We start from the raw sequence: 24,131 nt of genomic DNA, 5'->3' as shown, positions 1-24,131 counted from the left end.
AAGGATGTGTTATGTCCTTGCAGGCGCTTATTAGAACACCTACCTGTCTGGCCTATATATACTTTACCACAAGCCAACGGAATGCAGTAAACAACCCCACTATTGCACCCGATGAAGGGTGTCACGTTTTTATGTTAAAGAAAAAAGCACTAATGCCGTATGATTCTAATCAGTCTAAGCTGGTCAAGAGGGTTGTAGCGGTTGGACACCTTCTGGATGCAGTACAGAAGAGCTGCTGCCAGCGCATGGCATGTAGCCCGAAACAGCAGGTTGAGAGGTTGCTTGTGGCAGATTTCCCTCTTTTGGTCATTAGGGCTGTTCCTGAAGCCAGATTGCGGAAAGTGAAGGGTCTTGCAGGCCAGAAGTCACTGACATCAGAGCGAAGGAAGCAACTACAAGTAATGCCATACATTCATAAAATCTCCCACAACATTAAGGTGGCGTAAAGGCAAGGTGTAAGCGTATTTTCAGCAGCTTGCAAACTGGCTAGCCTGTTTGCCTGTTTTCGGCGCTGCGCACTTTCGCTGATGATGTCACACCTGAGTTCTCTCGTTCGCGCAGCACACGATTTTGGGCGCTGTGCACAAGGACACATGACTAGCAGTATAATTCAGTGCTACATGAATACCGAGGCAGAACAAGCGAATCGCAGAGCGTGATCACGTACTGGAACACGGTAGAAAATGGCCTAGTTTAGGCAACTGCGCACATCAACGCACTACCGTGGGAATCTCTCTTGCTCCGCAGCACGCAGACATTCCATTTGCGTGTTTTATTGTTTCTCTAAACTTTAACTAGTCAATTCAAGCAACAGATCGCACAAATAACACGTCTAGAATAATTCTCGAAGTCGCGTGTCACCACGAGTGACGTCACACTGCGGACACGATTGCATCACCGTCCGGCTTGGAGCGCGGCGGCCATGAGTGAAGAGGGAAACGGCATTCGGATTGAAATTTCAGATCTTTTGGCACTGAGCAGCCATGCAATACTTTGCAGACACGATTGTTATCACGCAATGTATGCTCTGCGCTTATAAGCTCAAAATAGCCAGACCTGGTGAGGGGCCCTTTAAGAGATACAAGGATGGTATGAACAGTGCTGTCAGCCAGCAGTCTTTTTCCCAAGCACGGTTATTTTTGAGAACCCTTTCTTATTCAATTAATTACTACTGGTCTAATTGCTTAAGTCTGAATGCCAAATTGGTCTTTGCATTCAAAAACACCAAATAGTTTCCAGCCTAACATACTTCTTATATTTCGGTGCTTCGAAGTTCTAGCACAAATAATGAACAAAATAAAAAGGGTGCACAACAACGGCACCTCCTTTTACAGAGGTTCTGAACAACCAATTAAATAACTGAGTGGGCGACGGCATGAAAGTGACAAACTGTCAGTGTACTTGTAACAGCCAATGGATTATTGGGTCATACAGTGTACCGAACACAGTTCACGAGAGGGCGTGGCACGAAGTTTGCCGAAATTGTTGTAATTATTCCATCTTTCTATGTCAGTACTTTGTGTGAACTGTGCATTTTTATGTGCGAGAAAAAAATGTTTTATAAAATGCAGAAAGCCGGTCATCGTACAAAGTGGTAGTAACATAATAGAAAAGTATGTTTATTTCTTTCACACATCATTTGACAGAGACCAAAGGTGGGTCCAGTCCTTCTGTCGGAAGCCAGCGGCTGCTCTCAAATGCAGAGTACAGGTCCTGCATCATATGACAGTACATCACAGCGAGTTCTACATCAGACTTTGAAGTGGAAGCACCCCACATTTATTTCCAGTGCACAGAAACTGACACACTAAATTATTTATTGCAGGTAAGTTAATAAAGCAGGTAGGTTAATAAAGTTCCAGAAAAATCATAGTCATGAGCTGAAAATATCACAAAGAAATGAACAAACAAACAATGTCTTCACATAACCCCCCCCACCCCTCACACATACTTCTGAAATTTGCCATAAAGGGCCACAGCAAAAATATTAAGCAACATGCTAATGCATCCAATAAGAACGAATACATCTTAAAGGGAAGCTGAAACGGTTTTCAATTTCCATGAATTGCTGGGGTTGGGAAGAACAGACCTATTAATTTACGGTTCTGAAATTTTTTCCTTCTATTGTCAATATAAGGGGCAGAAATCGCTTTCTAAATCTTCCCCGCGGACACGCCCCCGTCGCTTCCCGGTGCGCCGGATGAGGAGGTAGCCGGAGGAAAGAACCGGCGAGAGTGACGTCATTTCCGAGGACCGTACTGCCGGATCGGCATGCTGGCATGTGCTGGCATGTTTCTTTCCGTCCTGCGCTTTACTAAACGACGCTACGAGAGATCTGCCGCCGCGCACGTTTGTTTTCTTTTGCGATTTCCGTGAACTGTGCTTCCTTTCTGTGCTGCGTGAGTGCCTACAGCCAAGGGCGCCCAACATGCCCTCGTTCTGTGCAGAATTCGGCTGTGTGAACACAGGTAGGCTACACGATGTTCTGTTTCACTTGTTCCTGAAGGACAAGAAACTTGCAGCGCAGTGGGTCTGTGCAGTGAGGAGAGATAATTTCTTTCCGACGAAATCAACTGTGCTGTGTTCGGACCATTTCCGTGACAGCGATTATCATCGGAGCTTGACAACGATGAGGGCAATCGGTATTCCAATTAAATCGGCGCGACTGAAGGCTGACGTTGTTCCGTCTATATTCTCCCACAAGAGAAACACCTCGCCACTTCCAAGAGCGGCCTTCGCCAAGAGGAGAAAGGGTGAGCTAAGGGTTTCAATGTGCACACGGGCAATTTTTTTAAGCGGATGATCACCTGAGTGTCGAACAAATGGCCTTACAGCGGCCTATGACGAAGCGAGGTGGAGGCACAGCCGGGAATATGCACATGCATGCAAAGTGCTCGCCGTTTTCATCCTGTTTTTGCACTCCGCTTTGTCACGGAACACTGTACTACGGCTGTTTGTTCGGCACTGTTTTGGTGCGGTAAAAATAACTGGCCGGGGGGTACGCTTGCGCATTCAGTGATATTTGCTATTCGTCCTACCACGCGGTGCCCGCAGGTTTAGCTGCTCAGCATTCGTGTTTAAATCGCACGACATAAGGCGTTACGGTAATATTTTCATGCTTGCGTTAGAGTAGTTGAACTCGTAGTGTAAAAAACTTTGTTCCGTAGATTTCGCACTCACAGCTTGCTACCAGCAGCGAAATGCTGCAAGAACGAGCGTCGGCACAGCCGCGCCCGTGGCAAGGCGAACGGGCTTAAATAATGAAGTAACGTTGTGAGGTATTGAACTTGTCAACGTTTGACGTGGTCTAGCCCAATACAGGCATCGCTGCTGGACAAAAAAATGTTTTCTTGCCTTTATTGAACTAGCTATGCATCACGCATGGCAAAATTATTATTTGAAAGTAAATATAATACATTACTCATTAGTTTCTTATACGCTCATTGATTTGAATTACATTACCGATTACCGCTTTCAAAAAAAGTAATGGTATTACTTTACGATTGCTTCCAAAAAAGTTTTCATGCACGCAAGAAGCAAAGTATAAAGGGATGCTAACCTTTCTTCAAGGTAACGTACACTTGCCAACATTTCATGCCCCCCCCCCCATGTGCCTCCATGACATCTCAAGACACACGTTCTGGCGCCGTACACAGCTTACTGGTGCATATTTAACACAATTAATAAATTACATTAGCCATGAAATTACAGACACCAAATAATTTACATTACTAAATCACTAGAACTAATCCATCACATAAATTACTGAAAAAATTATTTCAATTGCTGTAAGTAATCCAACTGTTATGTTTGCTGATATGCATGATATGCTGAAATTCATGACATCCATGCCTTGCACTCTTTCAGGTTCTAGCAGAGCACCTTGAGAACCGAGCCCCTGATGAACCTGTTCCACTACCATCACCAATGGAAGAGTTTGGAGCAGCCAGTGTGACACAGGCAGATAATGTTGAAGAGTTTGAAGTAGCCAAACGCGGCACTTATGTTCGCGATCGTGTATCAACACGCAAAAAAACCACGGAACTTTAGACAAGCAGCGGCAAGGTGCATGACATCGCGGAACTGCACCCGTGTTTACAATCTAATGAGATGTTAGTGCTTCGGCACTCTTCCAGCAGCAAGTTCCCAGCGACACTTTAGCGCGTTTTTTCTCCCATCGTTGGAACATGCAGCTACATGAAAAAGACATATGTACCAGCTAAGATTTCCAATGCGCGAGAAGGTGCACACATCGCTCTCGCTGTTGGCACACTCAACATCATCGTTGTCCCCGTTGCCGCCATCGTTTTCTGTATCGGCTGTCGGTTTGAACATGTACAGCAAAAAATACAAGCTCTCCGAGAAAGCGAGAATGTTCCATAATGCTTACAACTCAGCTGTGAAGCCAGAACTGAACAGCGTGCTACACTCTGAAACGGCGGCGCCGAACGGCGATCCCGTGAATGACGTCAAAGCGGTCCCAACCAATCACGGGCAACGGCAGCGTTCGCGCGATGCCCTGAGGCGCTGGTGCGTGTTTTATTGCAAAAAAACAGCCGCTTGCGTTTGTTTCCGCCCTTTTTAAACGAGATATTCGTGTTCAGTGGACTCAACACTGTAGAATGCCGCAGGGAACTCATTTTTTTCGAAAAGTGTTTCAGCTTCCCTTTAAATGAAACTTTCAACCCAAGTTCACTGTCAATTCTGCCAAGAACACCCAAGTTTTGGTGGCTCACCTCAGATCGGGCCAGAAGGAGTTTGTTGCTGGCCTCTATGTCAGGCATGCCCATGTCATGATCTAGAAAAAGCAAGCGCATGTTATAATTATTGCCATCACTCCATGTCAGTAGCATATCGGAACAGCTTGCCTACACTGGTGAAAAAGACCATATGGAAACACGTAGCATGAGTAACAACAGCCACCTAACGCAGAACTTGTTCTTGGGCTAGTTGGTGGGTAAGCTTGCTAAACATGTTGTTTGTGGCATAAAGTGCAAAATATAAAAGAAGGTTGACAGGTAAGAGGCAGAGGCACTCCTCTGTCTCTTACCTGTCCCCCTTCTTTTATGTTCTGTACTTTGCGCCAGAAACAACATGTTTAGCAAGCTAACTAATGCAGTTAGTTACATAATTTACAAATGTACAATTTTTGCTACAATGACAAAATATCTCTGAATTTCTGGCATGAGCTGCACTTAAACCTATGTGGTAGAGCTTGTGTAAAACTACAGGCCCTTAAACTAAAGACTTTACACAGTGTTTGACACAAAGCTTTTTTCAACATGAACCTGCACAAATGAAGGAAAAGAAACTGAAGAGCCCCCCTCATACAGTAAGCTGCAGATCATGCTCTGTGGCATGATGACTCGGCACCCGAGACTGAATAATTGTGACACACGCTTCCTTTCCAGAAATGATTATTAATTTTCGATTGCATTCATACTGAAATGTAATTGAATTTCATGAACAGTTTTTACAGGATTTGGAAGCACAAGAGGGGGCGGCTCATATCTACACTTAAGATCTTTCCTGACAGCACCCACACAGGTCACAAATACCTGAGTGAATCAACTGCAGATATCCAAAACCATTTGTCACAAGTAGAAGGCATAGGTGGCTGTAACTGAAATAAGTGAGAATTAGGCTTGGCAACTCACCTTCGACTTCGTTGTCCGACTCTGAAGTTGTGGCTGCCGCTTGAGGCAAAGGTGGGTTCGGACCATGGGGCACTGCCGCAGCAGCAGCGTTGGCAGCATCCTCGTAACCAGCATGCTGCACAAGGACATCACGGCTATGCCAGCGGCACTTGCTCTGCTACCTTTGGATCGTGACTTCACCAAAACCATGACTGAAGTGAAGCAAGGCAACACAAAAAGGCAGGTTGCAGCTCTGATCTTAACTAATCCATATTTTTATCCCTTCACTGATCTACGATGCCATTACTAATTCAATACTTGCAATGCTTCAGATAGCTGGACCTGCCCTTTTTAAACTTCATCAAATGCAAGCTTGATCTTCAGCGAAATGACCAACAGCTTCATATCACCTATGCATTTCTGAGAGAAGTTTAGGAATAGCATTGGTGTCAATGCACATAGCAGCCAATGTTTGCTTGGGTGCGTGGGATGGCTTCCTCGAAGAGGTCAAAGTGAGGAATGGTCAATACAACTATATAAGACAGCTTAATTTGCATGTGCAGACACATGGAACATATTTTTTCATTGTATCAACACTAGACTATAGCTGTGTGAATTATGTAGAAAATTTATTAATGAGTCTTTATTTTATATGGACTTGAATAGTTTCTTTTAAAAAATTGCAAAGGCAGCCATGACTATTTGTTAACAGGGCTGTGAACCCATGTGCCTTGTATTCATAAATGCAAACCTCAAATGTTTCTCTTGTTGGATTTGTGAACACAGAACTACATATGCAAGTGGAAGTCATTCCCAACTGTCTACGTTTCCCAAAATTTTTCATGAAACTTTCTCTAAATAGACGCACCTTGAATTGCTTCAACAATACTCGTCTCGCTTTAGAAGCTGCAAGTTTGAAACAACTTCTGTCCTTAAGCTAGCAATTCCATGTTTCATCAGAAGTACATATTAAATATTAGTCAGCCATGTGGCCTTTTCATTTCTAGCAAGGTACAATTTTGACTTACTAATATGCCGGTGATAATGAAGCACTGCCACACGTCCTCACAAAGAAGTGCCATTAGTACTTTCATTCTGGGCACTAGTTGCTTTTCAGACTGTTATGTACCATTCAAATTAAAAACTCACTCCCAAGTGTGAACAACAATGCCGATACACATACTGTGCTAGCTTCTAGCTTACAGGAATTGGAACCTAATAGTACTATGCAGGCTCACACAAATAAGCTGCAAAATGTTTTAACATCTGAATATAAAAGTAAAAAGTTGAGATGTTAAAAGCAGCACCGATCACAGGTTTCATCTCAGCTGAATAAACACTGAGTGTTCACTAAAGTTGGATGACACAGCAATACCACCATCCTACACTGGATATGAGATTAAACAGGATGGTACGGCTGTAAAAGTGGAAATAATGCCTGCCAGTCTCACTCACAGCAACAGCTGACGAATCAGTGTGCTGCGGATACTCAGGCTGCTGTCCATAGTAGCCAGGGTAGCCCTGGTAGCCCTGGTATCCGGCGTAGTACTGCTGGTAGCCCTGCCAGGGGTTGTAGTAGTTCTGGTAGTTGTAACCATAGTTGCCGTAGTACTGCTGGTATGTCTGCTGACCTGGTGGTGTAGCCATGCTCACGGTAGTTGGGACGTTGCTCCTGTAAGCAAGAAAACAAAGAGACAGGAACAGCACAACATTAGCAGTGCACCTACTGCTATGAATGATCTAGGACAACATGTCTGAAATTAGATATGCAGACGAATGCTCCCTTTACAGAATTGTGCCTGGTTTGGGTGGCTGCCATGCATGTCCTAAAGGAGGCCTGCTAAGGCTTTACATTCTACATTTTGTGCATGAAGGTGACGAGGATAGCACGCATACATATAAGATGACTCATTTCCCTAGGAATTATGTGCAAATACTTAATATGGCTCCTCACAAGCAAAAATGTGATCCAAGAATTTTTCATGCATATGCTAAAGGTACAGAGCGATTAAGAGAGTGGCAACACAAACACAGTTCTGTGTTCCCCTGTCCCCCCTTTTTCATCCCTTTCTTGCACTGTTAGTATATCTGAAATGCATTAACAAGCGCAGCTTACGAACTCAATCTTTCATGAAGAAAAAAAAAAGGGGGGGGGGGCTGGGCTCTAAATTTGTCCTGTGCTTTCATACAAAGCACGCAACCTTTCATAGATTAAAAAAAAAAAAGTTACTGCAGTAACCCAACCACAATATAGGAGGAATCCTTAAAGGGGCCCGGAACCACCCCTCGGGCTTGGTGAAATAGCGTAGTCCGCAGGTAGCACATGATGTTGTGAACGTCTCAGCCAAGTTCTGCTGTCGTACGCAGTCCATGGAGCTCGCATGCATAACATCTCTGCATGCATAATATACGCATAAAACTTCAGCTTACATTGTGAAACAAGTTACATTACAAGCTACATTCCCACTATCCGAAATGTCCTGCATGTGCAAACAAACTGCTTAATTGTTCCAAATGCTTAACTCATGCATTTTGATAAACAATACTTGAAAATGCGCAATGTAATGACGGAAAGCTACTACACCTATGATTACTAGGAGGATGTGAATATTACTGTCTTACATCAATTGTGAAAATGGCTACTCATTTGAAAAGTATTCAATTCTGGTACTTTCGATTACAGTCACTCATTGCCCACCAAATGGTTAGTGCATACTTTTTTCTTTCTTGTTCTACACGCACAGGCACCAAACTGACAAAATTTCGCGTGCAGGCGTTCCATTCACGAATTGCGACGCCCGGACGACAGTTGCGAGCAATAGTGACTTTAAAACATGGCCCCCATGACGTATTTCCTGCTCATACAGCTGTTGCTGATTGGAGCGCACAAAAGCATGGCTTTTGAGATTGACTTCCGGTAACACAAGAAGCAAGGCCCCCATGGTGGCAACTGAACATCAATTTTTTTGCTGAATACCCACAAATAAAGCCTGTCGGAGTGTGTGTGTTTAAAAGCATCATGACATAGTTATTTATCGGCCGGTAAGTAGCCGCTGAACTGACACTGGCAGTTAATTTGCACATTATTTAGTGAATACCTAAACATTGTTCCCGGCCAACTGTGCATTAACAAAGTTTGACGGTATTCGCACAACCCTAGCACTACATGTTGCGTGTGGCCTGCCCAGCTATTTTTATTCCTCTTAATCTGAGCAATTTCAACTTGCAGCTTTTGCTCTCTAAACCAGGCTACTACTACCTTCTTACCTCCTGATGTTATGCTAATAATTTTCTACGTCATCACTGGCTGTGAATTAGCGCATCACTATTTATGTTAACTAGTACCATGTAATAAATTCAACTTTAAGTGCCCCTACATTCAACTTTCTAGAGCCATCATGCCAGCATGGGCAAAGAGGAAACTGTATTTTCATTTCCACATTCGCTAGTGTATGTAACGATAATGTTGCTTCATTCAGGCACTAAGTTTGAGTACTAGTGCACCCCCCCCCCATTTAGCACTTTAATATATACTCCAATCACATGGCAATTTGTAACAATTAAGTGCACGGGGTGTCACATTTTTTTTTCCTTGTTTGCATTTCATTCCAAAGTGGCAGTGCATGTAATGACCAAGAGCTATGGTATGAAAATTACGTTTGGTACACCAGCACCATTATTATGATTTTTACGATAATGCATGATTATGAGCATAATGATGATGATAACCTGATGCACTATCTGTACAGAGGCACCCGGGACAATGCCTCCAAGCAAAAGAAGGAGCGAAGGTGGGTGAGGGGCGGTGGCTACCTTTTGGGGGTGGCACTGCTAACACGCAATGCCTTGCCGCCCAGCCCCTCGAAGCCGTTCATGACCTCAAGAGCCTGCTGGTGTTCCTCTTGGTTGCCGAAGCGCACAAAGCCATAGCCCCGACTCTTGCCACTCTCGTCCAGCACCACTGAAACAGCACACCGTGCCCGGACCACAAAGAAGCTTGCACCCACTCACACCTGGTGCATCTCCACGGGCCCGACCAGCAAAAGGTGGCAGCCTCGCACAAACCACACAGGAGGGGAGAAGGGGTTGCAATGTGCTTGTGCTCTTCACATATGTGCCCAGAGGCAGTTAAGTAGCCCGCACATTAGTCTGAAAATTTCTGCATTGGCACATGGCCACAACAGCAATGCCACTGAGGAAAAAATGAAAGGCAAGTGTTGCAGTCATCAGAGCCAAAGGTGTTGGATTCCACCAGCTCGAAATGCCATGTTGCAAATGTTTGCTTGCTATGCTGCCACCAAGGGACTACCATTCTCATGCAGCCATGTTTGCAGCTGCTATGTATGCCACTGATTATGATGCACGAGATACCTGCATAACAGTTACGAAGTGTTCTGCAGTCATATTTTCTGAATCGTTGAGTGGCACTACTCTAAGCTCCCCTTAAAAAAATTTAAATTCTGGAATTAGTTCCACTTTGTTGAGTATGGAAGTACACCGAAATTGTACGAATACCCAAAAAAAACCACAGAAGAAAAGTAAGGTAAAAATAGGATAAAAAAGCTAAGACAGACAACTGCACAATCAGCTTTAATGGCCAAAGCCCATTTTAGTTTTGGTTCACATGAATGAGAATTATAAACACACTGCACTCTAAATAGTAACATTCCTGGCAGTGAAGGCCAAAATATATTGCCCTTTGTAAACTGACCCTGAGCACCACGTTAATGGCATGATCCTAGTACCTCAAAGTGGCAGGATCCCTTTACTATTGCTAAAATTGTTAAGAGCTGTCAAACTAATGTTGTTATACCAACAAACCCACCTAACATACCGCATTAGGCATTGTGCAGCCTCAAGCAGGCAAAGAGAGTAGGTATAGCTCTGCGTTCAACCCCTCCCTCCACTCTGTAAGGCTGCCAGAGGACACCTCACTGCTGAAGGCCCATGGAGAAAGAAAGAAAATGCACACACGCAAGGCCTCACAGCCATTGAAATTCCCACAGAAAGAGTACTGAATATTGGAGGGCATACATGTCTTCAGCGTCCACAGTCATCCCCCGTCATCATGACACCTGGAGCCGCCACAATCAAGTAGCATTAGTAAGCACATGTCCAGAAGAACCTCAAAATAAAATGAGCAGCTCTCGCAGCAGTAATTAAATGTAATGAAAAAATCACAACATGATTTGCAACGATCAAGGTGCTTACTATCGACAGCTGTGGATTCCAGGGTTGCATCAAAAGCATGCTGTAAAGAATGTTTTTTTCACAGAAGTTAGCAGTGTGACAAATGCAGAGGCACATTCTGGCTTGCACACTGCCTGCACTTGCACAGGTTTGACACAATCACCAGTCAAATACAGTGGACGGGCAAAACTCACACCAACAAATCTGAAAAGCAAAGCAGCAGTTGCCAAGAGTATCTCAGTGTACAAGTTAATTGCTGCTGAGCTTTGGATTTACGTTATGACAGAACCCTCCACTGCTTACTTCCATACTTTGAACACCTATGAGATATGCTGAAAGCTCAAATTATCAAGTGCTCGAATTTAAAGAAAAATGCAAAGCATTACAGAAATACAAAGCGTCAAAAGGAGGGTCAAATTAACAGATTCAACTGTACTGAGTCCTTCACATCACAACGTGGTGATTAGGAATGGTGGATTCACCATTGCAGTACAGAATAATTCAGAATTGTTGAGCAGCAAAATAGTCCAGGTTTTCAACTGATCTGCAAATATAATGCATGTTCCCACAAATATCAATGCATGTGACTGTTCGGATGATTATCAGCTTACCCTTTGCTGCTTTCACTGACGGAAATCTCGAATGAAATGCTGTGTAGAGGTTCAGGTCATCAACATCTGGAGTCAAGTTTCCGACAAAGGCAGAATGCTCAATTCTGGAAACACATGACAAGAAAACAATTAACCACTGGAACTGAAAATTCCACGATGCAATAAAATTCGTAAATTATGGCATTTAAAGTTTCCTTAAAAAGTGAAAGGGCCCTTAAGCTCATCTGAACTTGAAGATTCTTGAAAGAAACCAATCAATTGATATTTTATTTAGTATCATCTTGAGGCGAGAAAAGTAAAATGGGAAAAAGCTTCAGAACTGCAGCTTGACTAAGCACAGCTTTCTATCTGCAGTGTGTGACAATGGCACTTTCACTGGCAGATGCACAGCGTAGCTTTTATTTAAAAAAAAAAAAAAAAAAGAAACAGAGTACAGTCGAACCCGGCTATATCGAACTTGCAAAAATACGCCTATCAGTTCGATATAGGGCATAATTCGATATAAGCCTGCTAAAGAATTGGATGTCATAAAAGCACACACGCTCGGACAAAAACTGGGTGCTCAGCATAGAAGAAAAATTGGACATCGTTCCTGCTATCGAACGTGGCAGAAGAAGTTGGCGCTGGCATGTGAGAGGGATCTACCGTTGACTACGGTGTGTGGCATTTGGAAAGCGAAGGAGAAGTTGCCCGGCAGTGCCGCTGCGACCGTGAAAAGATGTCGGCTATGAATTTCGACTTTTCGAGGTTTGACTTTTTGCCATTGTTGCCTCTGTTATTGCCGAATTACCACCTAACGACAGTGATGAGGACGACATGGAAAGCGACAGCATGGGTGATTCAGGCCCAACAGAGGCAGAAGCTGCACATTACGTCTGCCTCATGCTGGCGTTTGCAGAGAGGGGGGCCGGCTGGCAGCTTTTTTTGGCAGTTTGAGGCCGCTGTCATCTCTTCTAGGCCGCCGCGGCATCAAACTAAAATAACAGACTTTCGTTGCGTGAAGTGAATAAATACTGCATGTTTTTTGCCTGTCATCGCACTCGCTCTGAGTTCCGTTTTTGACAGGTATGTGAGTGATCACGCTATTTAGGTTAAGCAGTACTACCCTTTAGTATGCACTTTTTTCAAGCTCCGACGGACTAACGATTAACGAGGTTTCATTGTATAACAATTTCAGTGTATTGACTTTTTTATTCTTATTATAAGTATTTATGGAAGCCAATCTGTATTCATGAATAAACAATGCATGTTTACCTGCAGAAAATATTTTCTTGTCCCTTTATGGTCACTCTAAAAAAATTGAAGTAAATTTTTTTCAGAATAGGCCGGTCTGAAGATCTTAAAGCTGTAATAAAGAATGCAACCCTGAGGGGTCACATTTGGTTAAATAAATTGAACCTCAAAGGGTTAGAGAGCAACATGTTGATACAATTACGAGTAAGTAATGTCTTTAGAGACATTAGTAAATTGCTTTAGCAGTCATATTGGATAAATAACTGCAACAAGAAATGTGCAGAGCATAAACCATAAACAGTGAAAGTAGGGGCATATAGTGGCAGCTGTGTACCAGTCTACAATGAACATATACTAGCTGCAACAATTTTTTGAAATTATGTAATAGCTAAGTTACCGGCATATGCTTAATGACTACATGGCTGCCATTGTTTCTTACTTGCCTTTGCTACCCTCCCATAGCCACTCTCTCCTCCTTGCTCCATAGTGGAGCAAAAAGCTACGACATGAGCCAACCAGAAGAGTGGCGCCTTTGTTGTTTGCCTCCCTTCTCAGAGCACTTAGCAGGCTTTTGTACCAGCTCATGCCTGGTCAACCAACTGATCAGAGGCTTTTATCCTGGTTTACCCTGGCAACTTGATGAGCATGACCCCCACCCCCATTGTCTCGACATGCAAATAAGGGGTAGGAAAACCCCATAGAGGAGCAGAGAATTCATCTTTTGAATTTGTGACTGCACCGAGGCAGGCAGGGCTGCCATATACACTCAGGACAATTGTCACATCACTCTGTACACATGTGTTCAATTAAAATGAGTTCAAAATGTTGGAGGCAGTTTGGAGGCCCTTAAAAAAGCGGGCAACATTGCAATCATGCTGTCCTGCCAAACTGTCAGTGTTTGTACAGGTCTCGGAGACAAAATTTCAAATATATTCAAGGACTGTCAAGGCCCTGTCAAAGCTTTTTCAAGGCTGCAGAGTGGCATACCATGTAGCAATATTTAACTACAACATTTCCAAAACACTATATATAGCTAAACTTAGATAACGTTTCGAAGACAGAAGATCGACAAAATTGCCAGCAAAAAAAGTAAAATTGAAATTGGACCTTTTATGCAAATAAATACAGTCGCTGATATATTTTGCTTGCATGGAAAGGGCTGTAAAAATTTGTGCGTTGTCGCACAATTGGGGAAAAAAAATTGATTTGTTGAATTCTCCATGACCAAATATATGGTTTCATGCCGCATCAATATCTTTACACTAACAGTACAAAACGAAGCCTGTGAAGCTTTCACATCCACTCCACTGCCACCGCTGAAAGCTTCGCCTTCAATGAGACGATGCTTTCCTCCACTGCAGATTACCTCCAAGATAAAGTGCGAAGGCCGCGCGAAAAGAGGGGGAAAAAAAAAAAAAAGTGGAACGCCGCACTTTGCTTTTTTTGCCGCATACCCATGGCATGATTTGGCAGGATTTTGTCGCATTGACAGTCTCACGTGCCTTTCTCCAGTCTTCCGTTCACTCCTCCGAAACAAGAGCCTCACAATGCAGACAGGGTAGGGACGAAAGAGAGGAGGAGAGAGGTGTAGCTGAAGAAGGCGTGCTGAGCGGGGCGTGCAGGCCAAAGGCAAGTGTGGTGAAGGTGTGTGGTACACACGCAAGTGCGACGGCTCGGTGCTGCTTTTCTTTAACCATTGTTTCTAAATGGGAAGTTTGCTAGGTCCACGCTGATCCGCAATAGTAAACTGGTCACAAAATTGATCTTAAGACTATTTTACTCAGGAAACTCAAGGGCTTTCAAGAGGAAAGAAGTATTCCAGTACTTTCAAGTGCCTTTAAAACATACTTTTCAGTTTCAGCCGTATTCAAGTACCTGTGCGCACCCTGTCTGTATAGAGCCAGCATCAAATGCTCCTTAGTTACATGCCAACTACTCTGCATTATTTTGTCCTCCTTTTAGCATCACAGCAACTTAATGGACCTTGCAGCTAATCATTTGAGTGTCAATTTCTGAGCCAAGAAACATGTATCAAGCAAAAAGAAAGTTCTGAGCCTTGCTCAAGCTATATATTGCAACATCACTTCAATTGAAAACTTACCATCCCCAATGCAATCTTTCACGGTTTCGATATTCAATACGCACTACTTAAAAGATTACTAATACTCGTCTCGGGCAGCACTAGGTATCTTGCTGCTGCTTTGCCTTGAGAATTTCTTCAATAGGAAACGTCAGCATTGTGCAGGTGCTGAATGCAGGCATTTTTTTTTTTTAATTTCCAGTGTAATGCAAGCACTGCTACCTAGGTATATTCCGATTTCTGATGTAAGTGATCAATAAACTAAGCAGTTTGCAATATATTATCACAGTCTCCTAGTAATGCGATGTGTCTTTGAGCAAAGCAATATTTCACTTGGTGAATTTGGAACTCGCCAATATATTGAGATGGCTACTTTCCGTGTACTTTTGAATTGAGCTGCAGTTGCATTATGCACTATGCTGCCTTTGAAATCTGAAACCAAGCCAATGTTTTTCCTCATCATTAGGGAGTTTCAGATTTTGTGCATTCAACCTCTGGGGGCACAAACTGCCAAGCATACAAAAGAGTGCAAGCAAGGCATGGCACTTTGAGTGCGCAAAATTCTGACCTGCATAAATACCCCATACAATGCTCATGTACGTTTTGGAACTCTATGGGCTGAACAATGCAAGATTATTTTGACACGCGCATGTACAACAGAAACCTGACACTCACTGTTGCTGTGCAGTGTCCTTGCTGTGACAGGCGTGGTTCAGTTTAAACTTCTTGCTCTGTAACAATCAACAAAGAGAAAGAGAAAAAAAAAAAAAAAAAGAGGGGAGAGGAATTCAAGTCAACAGCTAATTTAACCTTGGAAATTGCAAAAAGACGTATGTGTTAGTGTTAGAAACTAAAACCAAACACAATCAAAGGCCAATGCAAGTCATGCTACACATTGTCATGTTGCTTCACGTATGGTACACTCTGCACTCTGACCAACACTGCGTGGAGGTAGGTTTCAGAGTACCAACGCAAAAAGCAGGCCAGAAGTGCTGTAATTGTTTTGGGCAAGAGAGTTTTCACTTAAGTGGCACTACCTGTAGTTTAGCTCCTGCAGGAAAATTCTTCGAGACTTTTACAGAGTTATGCTTTGGGGGTCCGTTTTGTGTGAAGCTATGCACTGTTTCCGTTTCCAAGCACACTTTCTTTTTCCGACGTTCAGTAAGAAAAGGCTAGCAAAGGCTTATAGCGTAATAGTTTGTTACATGTTTGAAATAACTTCCGGGTCTTGATATTATTAAAGTTTTAGGTCTTGGGAATCGAGATACGAGCCCTGGTGCAGGGTGCCTGAATAATTAGCACTTAACATTAATAAACGCCATAAAGGAAGTGTACTCACAGGACTCGAGCCAGGAATCGGCTTGCCGTCGCACTTTAGCAGTATCCTCTGCGCCGTGGGTTCGTCAATGAACTCGAGGAAGCCGTAGCCCAGCGGGAGTCTGCGAATGAGAAGAGGCATAGACGAGACCGTGAGTAGCTCGACCGGGCCCGGTGCATAAGGGTCGGGCTGAGTGGGGCCACTTACCCGGTTAGCTTATTCGTGATGATTTTCGTAGACAAGCAAGTTTCCCCCATCACGGCGAAGGCTTGCTTCAAGAATGCCTCATCCATGTAAGGCTCAATCTGGTAAGAACATAGCAGCGCGTCTCCGAGACCCCTCCTCAACCGGTACATAGTACCAACCTTGTCAATCGGTAGTTTAAAGGCTTTAACGTACGCTCAAATACGCCGAGCAAAAAAAAAGACAAACTAACTCCTAGCGATCGTCCTCGGTGAAATTTCGCAGCATGCTAAGCCTAATTACAGCGCTGCCCTGCAACTTGGAAATCGAAGCGAAGAAAAACTCAACTTACATCACCCATCCACAGCGTTCCTTTAGACATAATGACCTCCTTGCGTCGTTGATTCCGCAGTCATTACCAGCACACACGTTACTCCGATATATTAGAAGTTGTCAAGCTTCTTTCACCTTTCTACACCGTAGCACGGTAGCACTTTCAAAACTAACAAACACAACATAACAATGCAGAAACAATGTTGCCTGCTGAGAACACCGAATTCCAAAGAACTCCGGGCGTCGGTAAGCTGTAATGTTTTGCCAATGCTGGTTTTGCTGTGCTTACTGGTAAAACGTTAGAATAAACGAATTATAAAGCTGACAGTCTTTCTTTTTTAATTTTTGCCAGCTGTAAATAACATCGTAACAATGTTCTTGGTGGTTGATTTGGAAGTGATTGAAGGAGGCAGTAGCATAGAGTTTCGCATGAGAAGTCAGAAATGATTGGTCCATCCTGTGGAAAAAAAAAAAAAAATTGCGTAAAGCAAAAGCTGCATTTAGCGACCCCCACTACTCACTGCCCAAGCCATTTGTCATGTACAGTGTTGAGTTGGAGATCATCACCACCATATTTTGCATGCAGAGAGCGTGCTGTGGTGCTACCACAGAGTGCTACCATTTCACAACACGCTTTTTAAAAGCAGTGACTGCAGATGCCCCGACCTAAAAAGAAACTCGGCGCGAAACAGCCTCGGTCTGACGCATTCTTTAGCAATCAACTCTTCGAATGTTCTTTACTGAATAAGCTTTGCAGCGTCCTTTCATTTTAAAGAGCACATATACATTAGCTCATCTCCTGAAGACTAGGTCAAGAAAATCTTGTGCATTAAGAAAGCATGTGCAATTTTCGGACTTGGTGCAAAGTTTCATCTCTTCTTTCCCCTTGTACCACTATTTTTTCATGCTGTGCTTTTGCAGTGCATGAAAAGCCAGCTGAACCGGTATAACGTCTGGTCTAAACGCGGCGCACTTTCGATCGCGATCGAATATCTATGTCGCAATTGGCTCCTTTGCGCGAGATGCGGGAAAAAGCCAATTGCGGTCGAGTAATTCGATCCAGCTATCCGGCTCGATCGCACCGGTGTAAGACATGCACATATAAAGAATGTGCAAGGCAACACAGATTAATCTGCCTGGTTAATCATCATAGACGTTGAGTTCACTATCTATATGCAATATTGTCAACTGACGAACAGTATAAGCATACACCAAGGCTGACTTAAGAGACAAAAAAGCTCAGTGCTATTCTGTGGCAATTAGGCACAGTAGTACTAAATATCCCATGGAAAATTGCACGGTATAAATATAAACGGAAGTGACTTGTATATGAGAAGAGTTCACTACCATGCCAAAATGATTTGTGAATGATATGGGCAGCAATAGAGAAGAGCACCTTTTAGGCCTGGTTACTTTAGATGTAGGCAGATGCTATGTGAAATCTGGTCCAAAACTAAGCTTTGGTGAATGTATTACCCTGGTGTAGTACACCGTGGCAGATGTGGAAAGAGAAATTCACCTAGTTCACTTTCTCGTGCACATTTCATTCTGGCATGACTGCATATTTCTCCAACGTGGACAAGTGAATGGCTCTGCCAGATGTAAACACTGAATGCCCATGTTAATTATTTGCAGCTCCCGTGTAAATTCCAAGAAGACTGCGAGCAAACAGAGCAAGTCCATTGGCAGTGTGAGCTGGGCTATTCAATGTCTCCTTGGCTTCCTGTGGAAACCAGTTCTCTTCCTGATGGCAACTTGCACTGCAGTAGTTGCTGGCCTTGGCAAGTTCTGCAGACAGCAAACAAATGAAATGCCTGCTTCTGTTCATTCATCATGCAGCCTACCAGATGGCATACCAGAAAAGGTCAGAGCTCATATTATTTAGTAAGCGTTGGAGAACAGTTTGCCATTCTTTAATGCAGGAACGTGGAATGCTGGGAGCAGTGACTGCTATACCACTGAATCTGTACAAGCATGTCAAAGACTTGTTGGCAGGCTCACGTCCTGACAGCAGTAATGGCACCAGTCAGCTACTACTGAGTTACTCTGAACAATCTGCATCGTCTGGAACAGCAAGTCCAACATCTGATGATATCTTGCTTCCCCAGCTGTCAACATCCTTTGACGAAAAGCTGGTTGTCAATGGTAAAGAGGCACTTCTGAAAAAAACACCGGCTGAGGATGTCATAGAATGTCAAAATGCAAGCTTCCTATCCAAGCAACCCAGAAGACCAACCAAAAGCAAGGGAATGATTGTGAACAAGGAAAAGAAAGCTACTTCTACTCAAAAGACGCAGCCATCGTTAGCAAAACCCAAGCTAAATAAAACACACCTAAATGACAACACAAAAGTGAGACGTGGCTCTAATGCATCCCATAAAGAGACTGCACCTAAACAAAAAAACACTATCAGCAAAGCCCCATTAGCAAGTCCAGCTGGGAAACCAAAGCCTAAAGTTCCTAAAGAAACCAGTGCCAAGTTGGACTTGTGGCAGCCACGAGAGTTGGTCAGAGACACAAGCATACAGGAAATACATAGAAAACATCAGAAGAAAAGCCGTACAAAGGAGATGCCAACAGGGTCGCTGAAACTCCAGTCTGATCCAAGTATGAAGTATCCTACAGGCCTTATGGAAAAGACAGCACTACCTAATATGCCATCGTCACAGGCAGCTCCACTAAACATCCATGAAATGCAGAACACAAGCAACAAGCAACCATTAGGCACTGCTACAGGGCAAAGCAACACCCCTTCACATAAACTATCATATAAACCACAACTGAAACCTGAATCAAGTAAAAAGCAAACTTTAAGCCCTAAAGTGAAGTCAGGCCTACCTGAAAACTCGTCTGCACAATCAGGTCCACTAAAAGTACCTGCGCCACAAACTACAATCAACAAGCAGCACTCGCACACTGGTGCTAGCTTCAGTGAAGTGCCAAACATTTCCTCACACAGGCATATAGATGAACCGCAACCCAAATCCAAGGCAGGTACAGAGCACACTGTAGGTCTTAAAAAACAGACTCGATTACCTAGCAAGCCATCTCTACAAACAGTCCAACCGAATGTACCTGCCCCAGAGAACACAAGCGACAAGCAACCTTTAAAGGTGGCTGCCAGAACCAGCAAGCCACCAAGAAAATCACATAGGCCAACAGATCACCCACAACTGAAACTCATGCCAACTAGTAAAAAACACTCTGTAGGCATTAAACGAAAGGTGAAGCTACCTCAAAAGCCATCACAGAGAGCTCCATCAAAAGCACCTGCACCAAACACTAGCAACGAGCAGCCTTCAGGGACAGCTACCAGCTCTGATCAGGCAGCAAGTAACATTACTGCACACAGGCCAAGAAACAGAATTAAAAAAATATCTGATTCAAGTAGTAAAAATCATCCTGTAAACCTTAAAAAGAAAACAGGTTTACGTAATAAACCATCATCACAAAGAGCTCCATCGAAAGCATCTGCACCAAGAAACACAAGGAACAAGCAACCTTCAAAGACAGCGGCCAAGTCTGATGACGCACCGAGAAGCATTCCTTCAGATAAGCCCAGAAAGAGACCACAGCCAAAATATAAGCGAAGTAAAAAGCTCCATACAGACCGTCAAGAAAAGAGAGGGGGGCCTAATAAGCCATTGTCACAGAAGGCTCCATCAAAAGCACCCACGCCAAAGAAGACAAACAAGCAACAGCCTTCAAAGACAGCAGCCATATCTGATGATGCATCAAGCAACATTCCCTCACACAAGCCACGAAATATGCCACACCATACATGTAAGCCAAGTAGTAAAAGGCATCCTGTAGACCTTCAAGAAAAGACCGATTTAAAGAACAAGCCATCATTACTAAAATCACCAAGAGAGTCTTCACCACAAAACACAAGTGACGAGCAGCCGCCAAGCACTACAGCCAGCTACGATGAGGCACCACGGAACATTCCTTCACCAAAGGTTACAGACAGGTCAGGAAGTGACCACAAGGCTCCAAGCATTAGCACCACAGTGGGCAACTCTGCCAACAGGAAAAATGGCATGACGCCAAGAGGACGCCTGCCGACTGTAAAGAGAAGCCTGGGAGAACCAAAGGAAGACATAAAATTGGAAAACATTTCTAGGAAGAAAGCTGCAGAAGAACCCATCGGTGACAAAGACAAGCAGCAAAAGGACTCTGCAAAAAAAATGGACTATCAAGCTGAGTCACCAAGAGACAGCAAAACAGATGTCACAAAGCCATCCATGATAGCCCTAAATGTTGCTGGGCACAACTCAAAGTCAGGGTTGCAGAAAATGAAAGCTCTAGACTCGCAGGACGTACCAAGTGGTCAGTGGCCACAAATGGTTTCTGCAAGAATTGAGGGTTTTGGACCAGCCGTAATAATCAATGCCCAGAGGATACAGCCACAGATGCCACACAAGGCACCACATAAAAAGAAATCGCTGCTAGACACAGTCCACAAAATCATGGAGGCTTGTGCCAAAATGGCACATCTCCTTGAAGCAAGTAGCACCGATGAAGATTCGATACATATTGAAGCAGGAGGCTCAAGTCAAAATTCCGTGCCTGCGAAACCAACGCTAGGCGACGATATGAACACAGCCTTTGAAAACTATGTTGTTAGAAACAAACACCACAAACTGCTATCTGTAGATGAAAAAGAGCAAAATGAAAAAAATTTGACTCTTAAGAAAGCTCTCACGTCTGTGGACCAAATAGATACCACAGGCGACATCGCCCGGTCAACTGGAGTGAAAAACACAGCTTCTTTATTGCATAACCTACACAAGCTAACACGCAGAGTTACAGACAAAGGTACTCAGACAGAAAAGAATATGTTAACACAAACCAAAGGTGTGTCAACCGACTGCACTAATCTTTTACCACAACAGGCAGGTCATGTCACCAACAATAAAGAACATAGAAGTCTGCAGATAGACTTGCCAAAAAATAATGTAACTTCACTTATCCAACTGCTGAAAGAAAAAGACCAACAAGGCAGTGATGAATTGGCCACCCCTAAACAGTGTTTCAATGCAAAAGGTAGGGCGCAGAACAGTGGTGTGAGGAATGAAAAGATCACCAAAACTTATAACAAGCAACCATCAGTTGTCCAGAAAGATCAGTCTTTGCCATTCCAGAATACTGCAGCAACTACACCCGTAGATTTCCCAAAGACACCACCTCCAATAAAACTTCCAAATGGTAGCCCACATGTAAGCTCAGCCGTCACTTTCTTTGAAAAGAATGCCGAGCAACAGGGCCGAAATGGACCTACTTATCCTAAACTGCATTCCAGATCAAGAGGGGTGCCAGACCAAAAACCAGCAACATACCATGACGGTAACACAACACAGAAAGCAGAAGCAATGAATGTAGTACAACCGTATGTGCATACCAGAAAAGCTGCAAATGCAGAGTCCTCCAAGTTGGCTACACAATCAGTTACATCCAACAGCCAACAGTCAGTTCTGCATCTAGATGTGCCACGGAATGTAAGCTCACTTGACCAATTGCTTGAAGACAATGCCCAGAAATGGAACAAAGCTGTCTCTCACAAACTGGCTTCCAAACCTGCATACACTGCTTTACAAAAAACAACAAGAGGTGACAACACTAGCAGAAGTGAGGACGTGCAAGCATCTGTCTGCCAGGAAGACCAACCTTGGCCTTGCCAGCGTCCCAAGATGTTCAGGTGTACCGTTTCCAGACCCAAGAAAACACATCACACAACTTTCAGGTAGCTCTTTTATTTAGCTGCTGCATGGTAATAAAAGACAGGCACTCTGGTAAAATAGCTCATCATATGATGCAACAGCTTTATGTGCACAGCGCTTTGGAGTCCAATTCATGGGCTGTGAAGAGCAGAATCGGTAGTGGCCGTAAGTTCGGCATGTGTGTGTTAGCTGCTCTGTTAGCTGCACTATGATAAAGAAAGAGGCACTCTGGTGAATGAACAAGCGACATAAAGTGTGTTGTAAAGCACCATAAAAATACTTTTGAGTGAGAAGCTGGCCCAATGGCCATTGTGACTCTTACACAGGTTCATGATGAAAAAAAGTAAAATAAAGGAGAACTTTCAACAAAGCAAGCTCTTGTAATTTGGAATGAGTCAAACCACAAATGTAAACACCTGTATTAGAAAACTGAGTACTCCTTAGACAACCACACTTCAGTAATGAACTTAACGTCTTTGCAAGTATACAAATAACAGATAATCTATGTTTAGCTTGAGTAAATCAGTATTCAAAGAGCAAGAAATAATTAAAATCAGCCTCTAGTAGACAAACTTGGTCTTTGACTAAAAGCATCCTCATGGCTAGTGACACAACATAACTTGCTGCTAATGAGTACCAAACTTCGAGCTAAATGGCAATGATAACTTTCTTAGAATGCTATTTAATGAGTTGTAAAAAGAAAATGTCATCAGCCATAAGGATGAATAACAAGCTGCTAAACTAGAGTTCATTAGAAGCACATAAGAGCAGCCATGTTTCGGCTTCAAGTGGCATTTCACTGCAGTTCATTAAATTGTTATTTATAACAGCTGCCCTATATGTTGTCCTTCAAGCATTATGGTTCAAGTCAATCAAAAAGGAAGGGCATAATAACAATATAGCTGGAACGACAAAACAGCAACAACTCATTCAAGCTGCACAAAAGTCTATCGGAACATGGCAGCAGCCATATTCTCTGTGCTTCAAGACACATAATTTGCTTCAGTCAAAAACAGCATAGAAACGGTCCACCATTTAGTCCTTCAACTGGCATTACAGTGGCATTTGATTTAAAAGACTGTTTTGGTGCAAGCCACAACACTGCTCAACGGTTGGGCGCAGGCACACCATTCAGGCTGGTCTCAATCTCCCGTTGCGCCCGTGAGATCTTCATTTTGTCGCGTGGTGTGTGCTCCTCACCCGTCTCGCGAGCAAACATGCGCATCTTCTCGCGGAAGGTGAGCTTCTCGGGTCCTGGTGGCTTGCTTGGCTGCTGCAGGGCTCGCTGACGTTCAATTCGCTGTCGAGGGTCACGATACACCTCCTGCGCACCAATGACACCTGGTGTGGATGCCACCAGGTAACCACCTGGTGGAGCATTCAGCACTGCATCAATATCTTGTAAGGTGTAGCCTGAATCCTCCTCTTCATCATCCTGGGGGCACACCTGTAATCGCATAAACACAATGAAGAACTGTCAAAGCAGATTTGCATCTACATGTAACAGTGCATGTAAATACAGTAAAAGCTTGTTAATTCTGACTTCACGGGATAAAAAAAAAAGGTTCAAGTTAACCGAATGTCGAGTTATTCAGGGTAATGAGAACAATAAACAAATGCTTACTACATCAACACACTTTACTCACTAAACAAATTGGCAAGTCCCGTTTCTATTTTGCGCAAAGGTAGTGCATAAACTGCATTTATCATCTTGGGAGTGATTACCACTCACAGCTGCGAAGGTCTTGCCACTTTCTTTACAGTGTGGCCGTGGTGCAAAACCCGAGACTTCATTCAAGATGCGGCTTTTACTACTGCGCACACATC

The 24,131-nt window shown here is 43.6% G+C and overlaps 2 protein-coding genes and 1 long non-coding RNA gene across 6 annotated transcripts in view; 1 reads left to right on the top strand and 2 right to left on the bottom strand.

Moving 5' to 3' along the window:
• Positions 1–1,595: 1,595 nt before the first annotated feature.
• LOC142557747 (tRNA selenocysteine 1-associated protein 1-like) lies at positions 1,596–16,743 on the bottom strand. 2 transcript variants are annotated; one of them, XM_075669817.1, is made up of 11 exons: positions 16,604–16,743; positions 16,276–16,373; positions 16,090–16,189; positions 15,426–15,481; positions 12,692–12,727; positions 11,438–11,541; positions 9,450–9,597; positions 7,092–7,308; positions 5,658–5,772; positions 4,737–4,798; positions 1,596–1,713 (listed from the first exon to the last, which is right to left on the bottom strand). In XM_075669817.1, exons 1-11 carry the CDS (start codon positions 16,631–16,633, stop codon positions 1,636–1,638), a joined length of 1,044 nt encoding a protein of 347 aa, XP_075525932.1. In that variant the 5' UTR covers positions 16,634–16,743; the 3' UTR covers positions 1,596–1,635. The 2 variants fall into 2 exon arrangements, with proteins under 2 accessions (XP_075525932.1, XP_075525933.1); XM_075669818.1 differs by lacking the exon at positions 12,692–12,727.
• An 8-nt stretch (positions 16,744–16,751) lies between these two features.
• On the top strand, positions 16,752–23,301 carry LOC142557750 (uncharacterized). Of its 3 annotated transcripts, none has more exons than XR_012822835.1 (3): positions 16,752–16,830; positions 18,220–18,448; positions 18,507–23,301. It is a non-coding gene; the product is annotated as an uncharacterized LOC142557750 (long non-coding RNA). The 3 variants fall into 3 exon arrangements; XR_012822834.1 differs by lacking the exon at positions 16,752–16,830 and adding an exon at positions 16,856–17,124; XR_012822833.1 differs by lacking the exon at positions 16,752–16,830 and adding an exon at positions 17,135–17,281.
• The window catches only part of cno (adherens junction formation factor afadin), a 185,087-nt gene continuing 183,273 nt past the window's right edge, over positions 22,318–24,131 (bottom strand). The window contains exon 24 of the mRNA XM_075669816.1: positions 22,318–23,751. Within this exon, the coding sequence (XP_075525931.1) occupies positions 23,410–23,751 (342 nt within the window). The 3' untranslated portion in view covers positions 22,318–23,409. The remainder of the gene's footprint in view (positions 23,752–24,131) is intronic.

The sequence above is a fragment of the Dermacentor variabilis genome, chromosome 9 (assembly GCF_050947875.1).
Source record: "Dermacentor variabilis isolate Ectoservices chromosome 9, ASM5094787v1, whole genome shotgun sequence".
Taxonomy (NCBI): Eukaryota; Metazoa; Arthropoda; class Arachnida; order Ixodida; family Ixodidae; genus Dermacentor; species Dermacentor variabilis.
The sequence above is the reverse complement of the archived record's forward strand: the minus strand, read 5'-3'. Positions and strand labels throughout refer to the sequence as shown.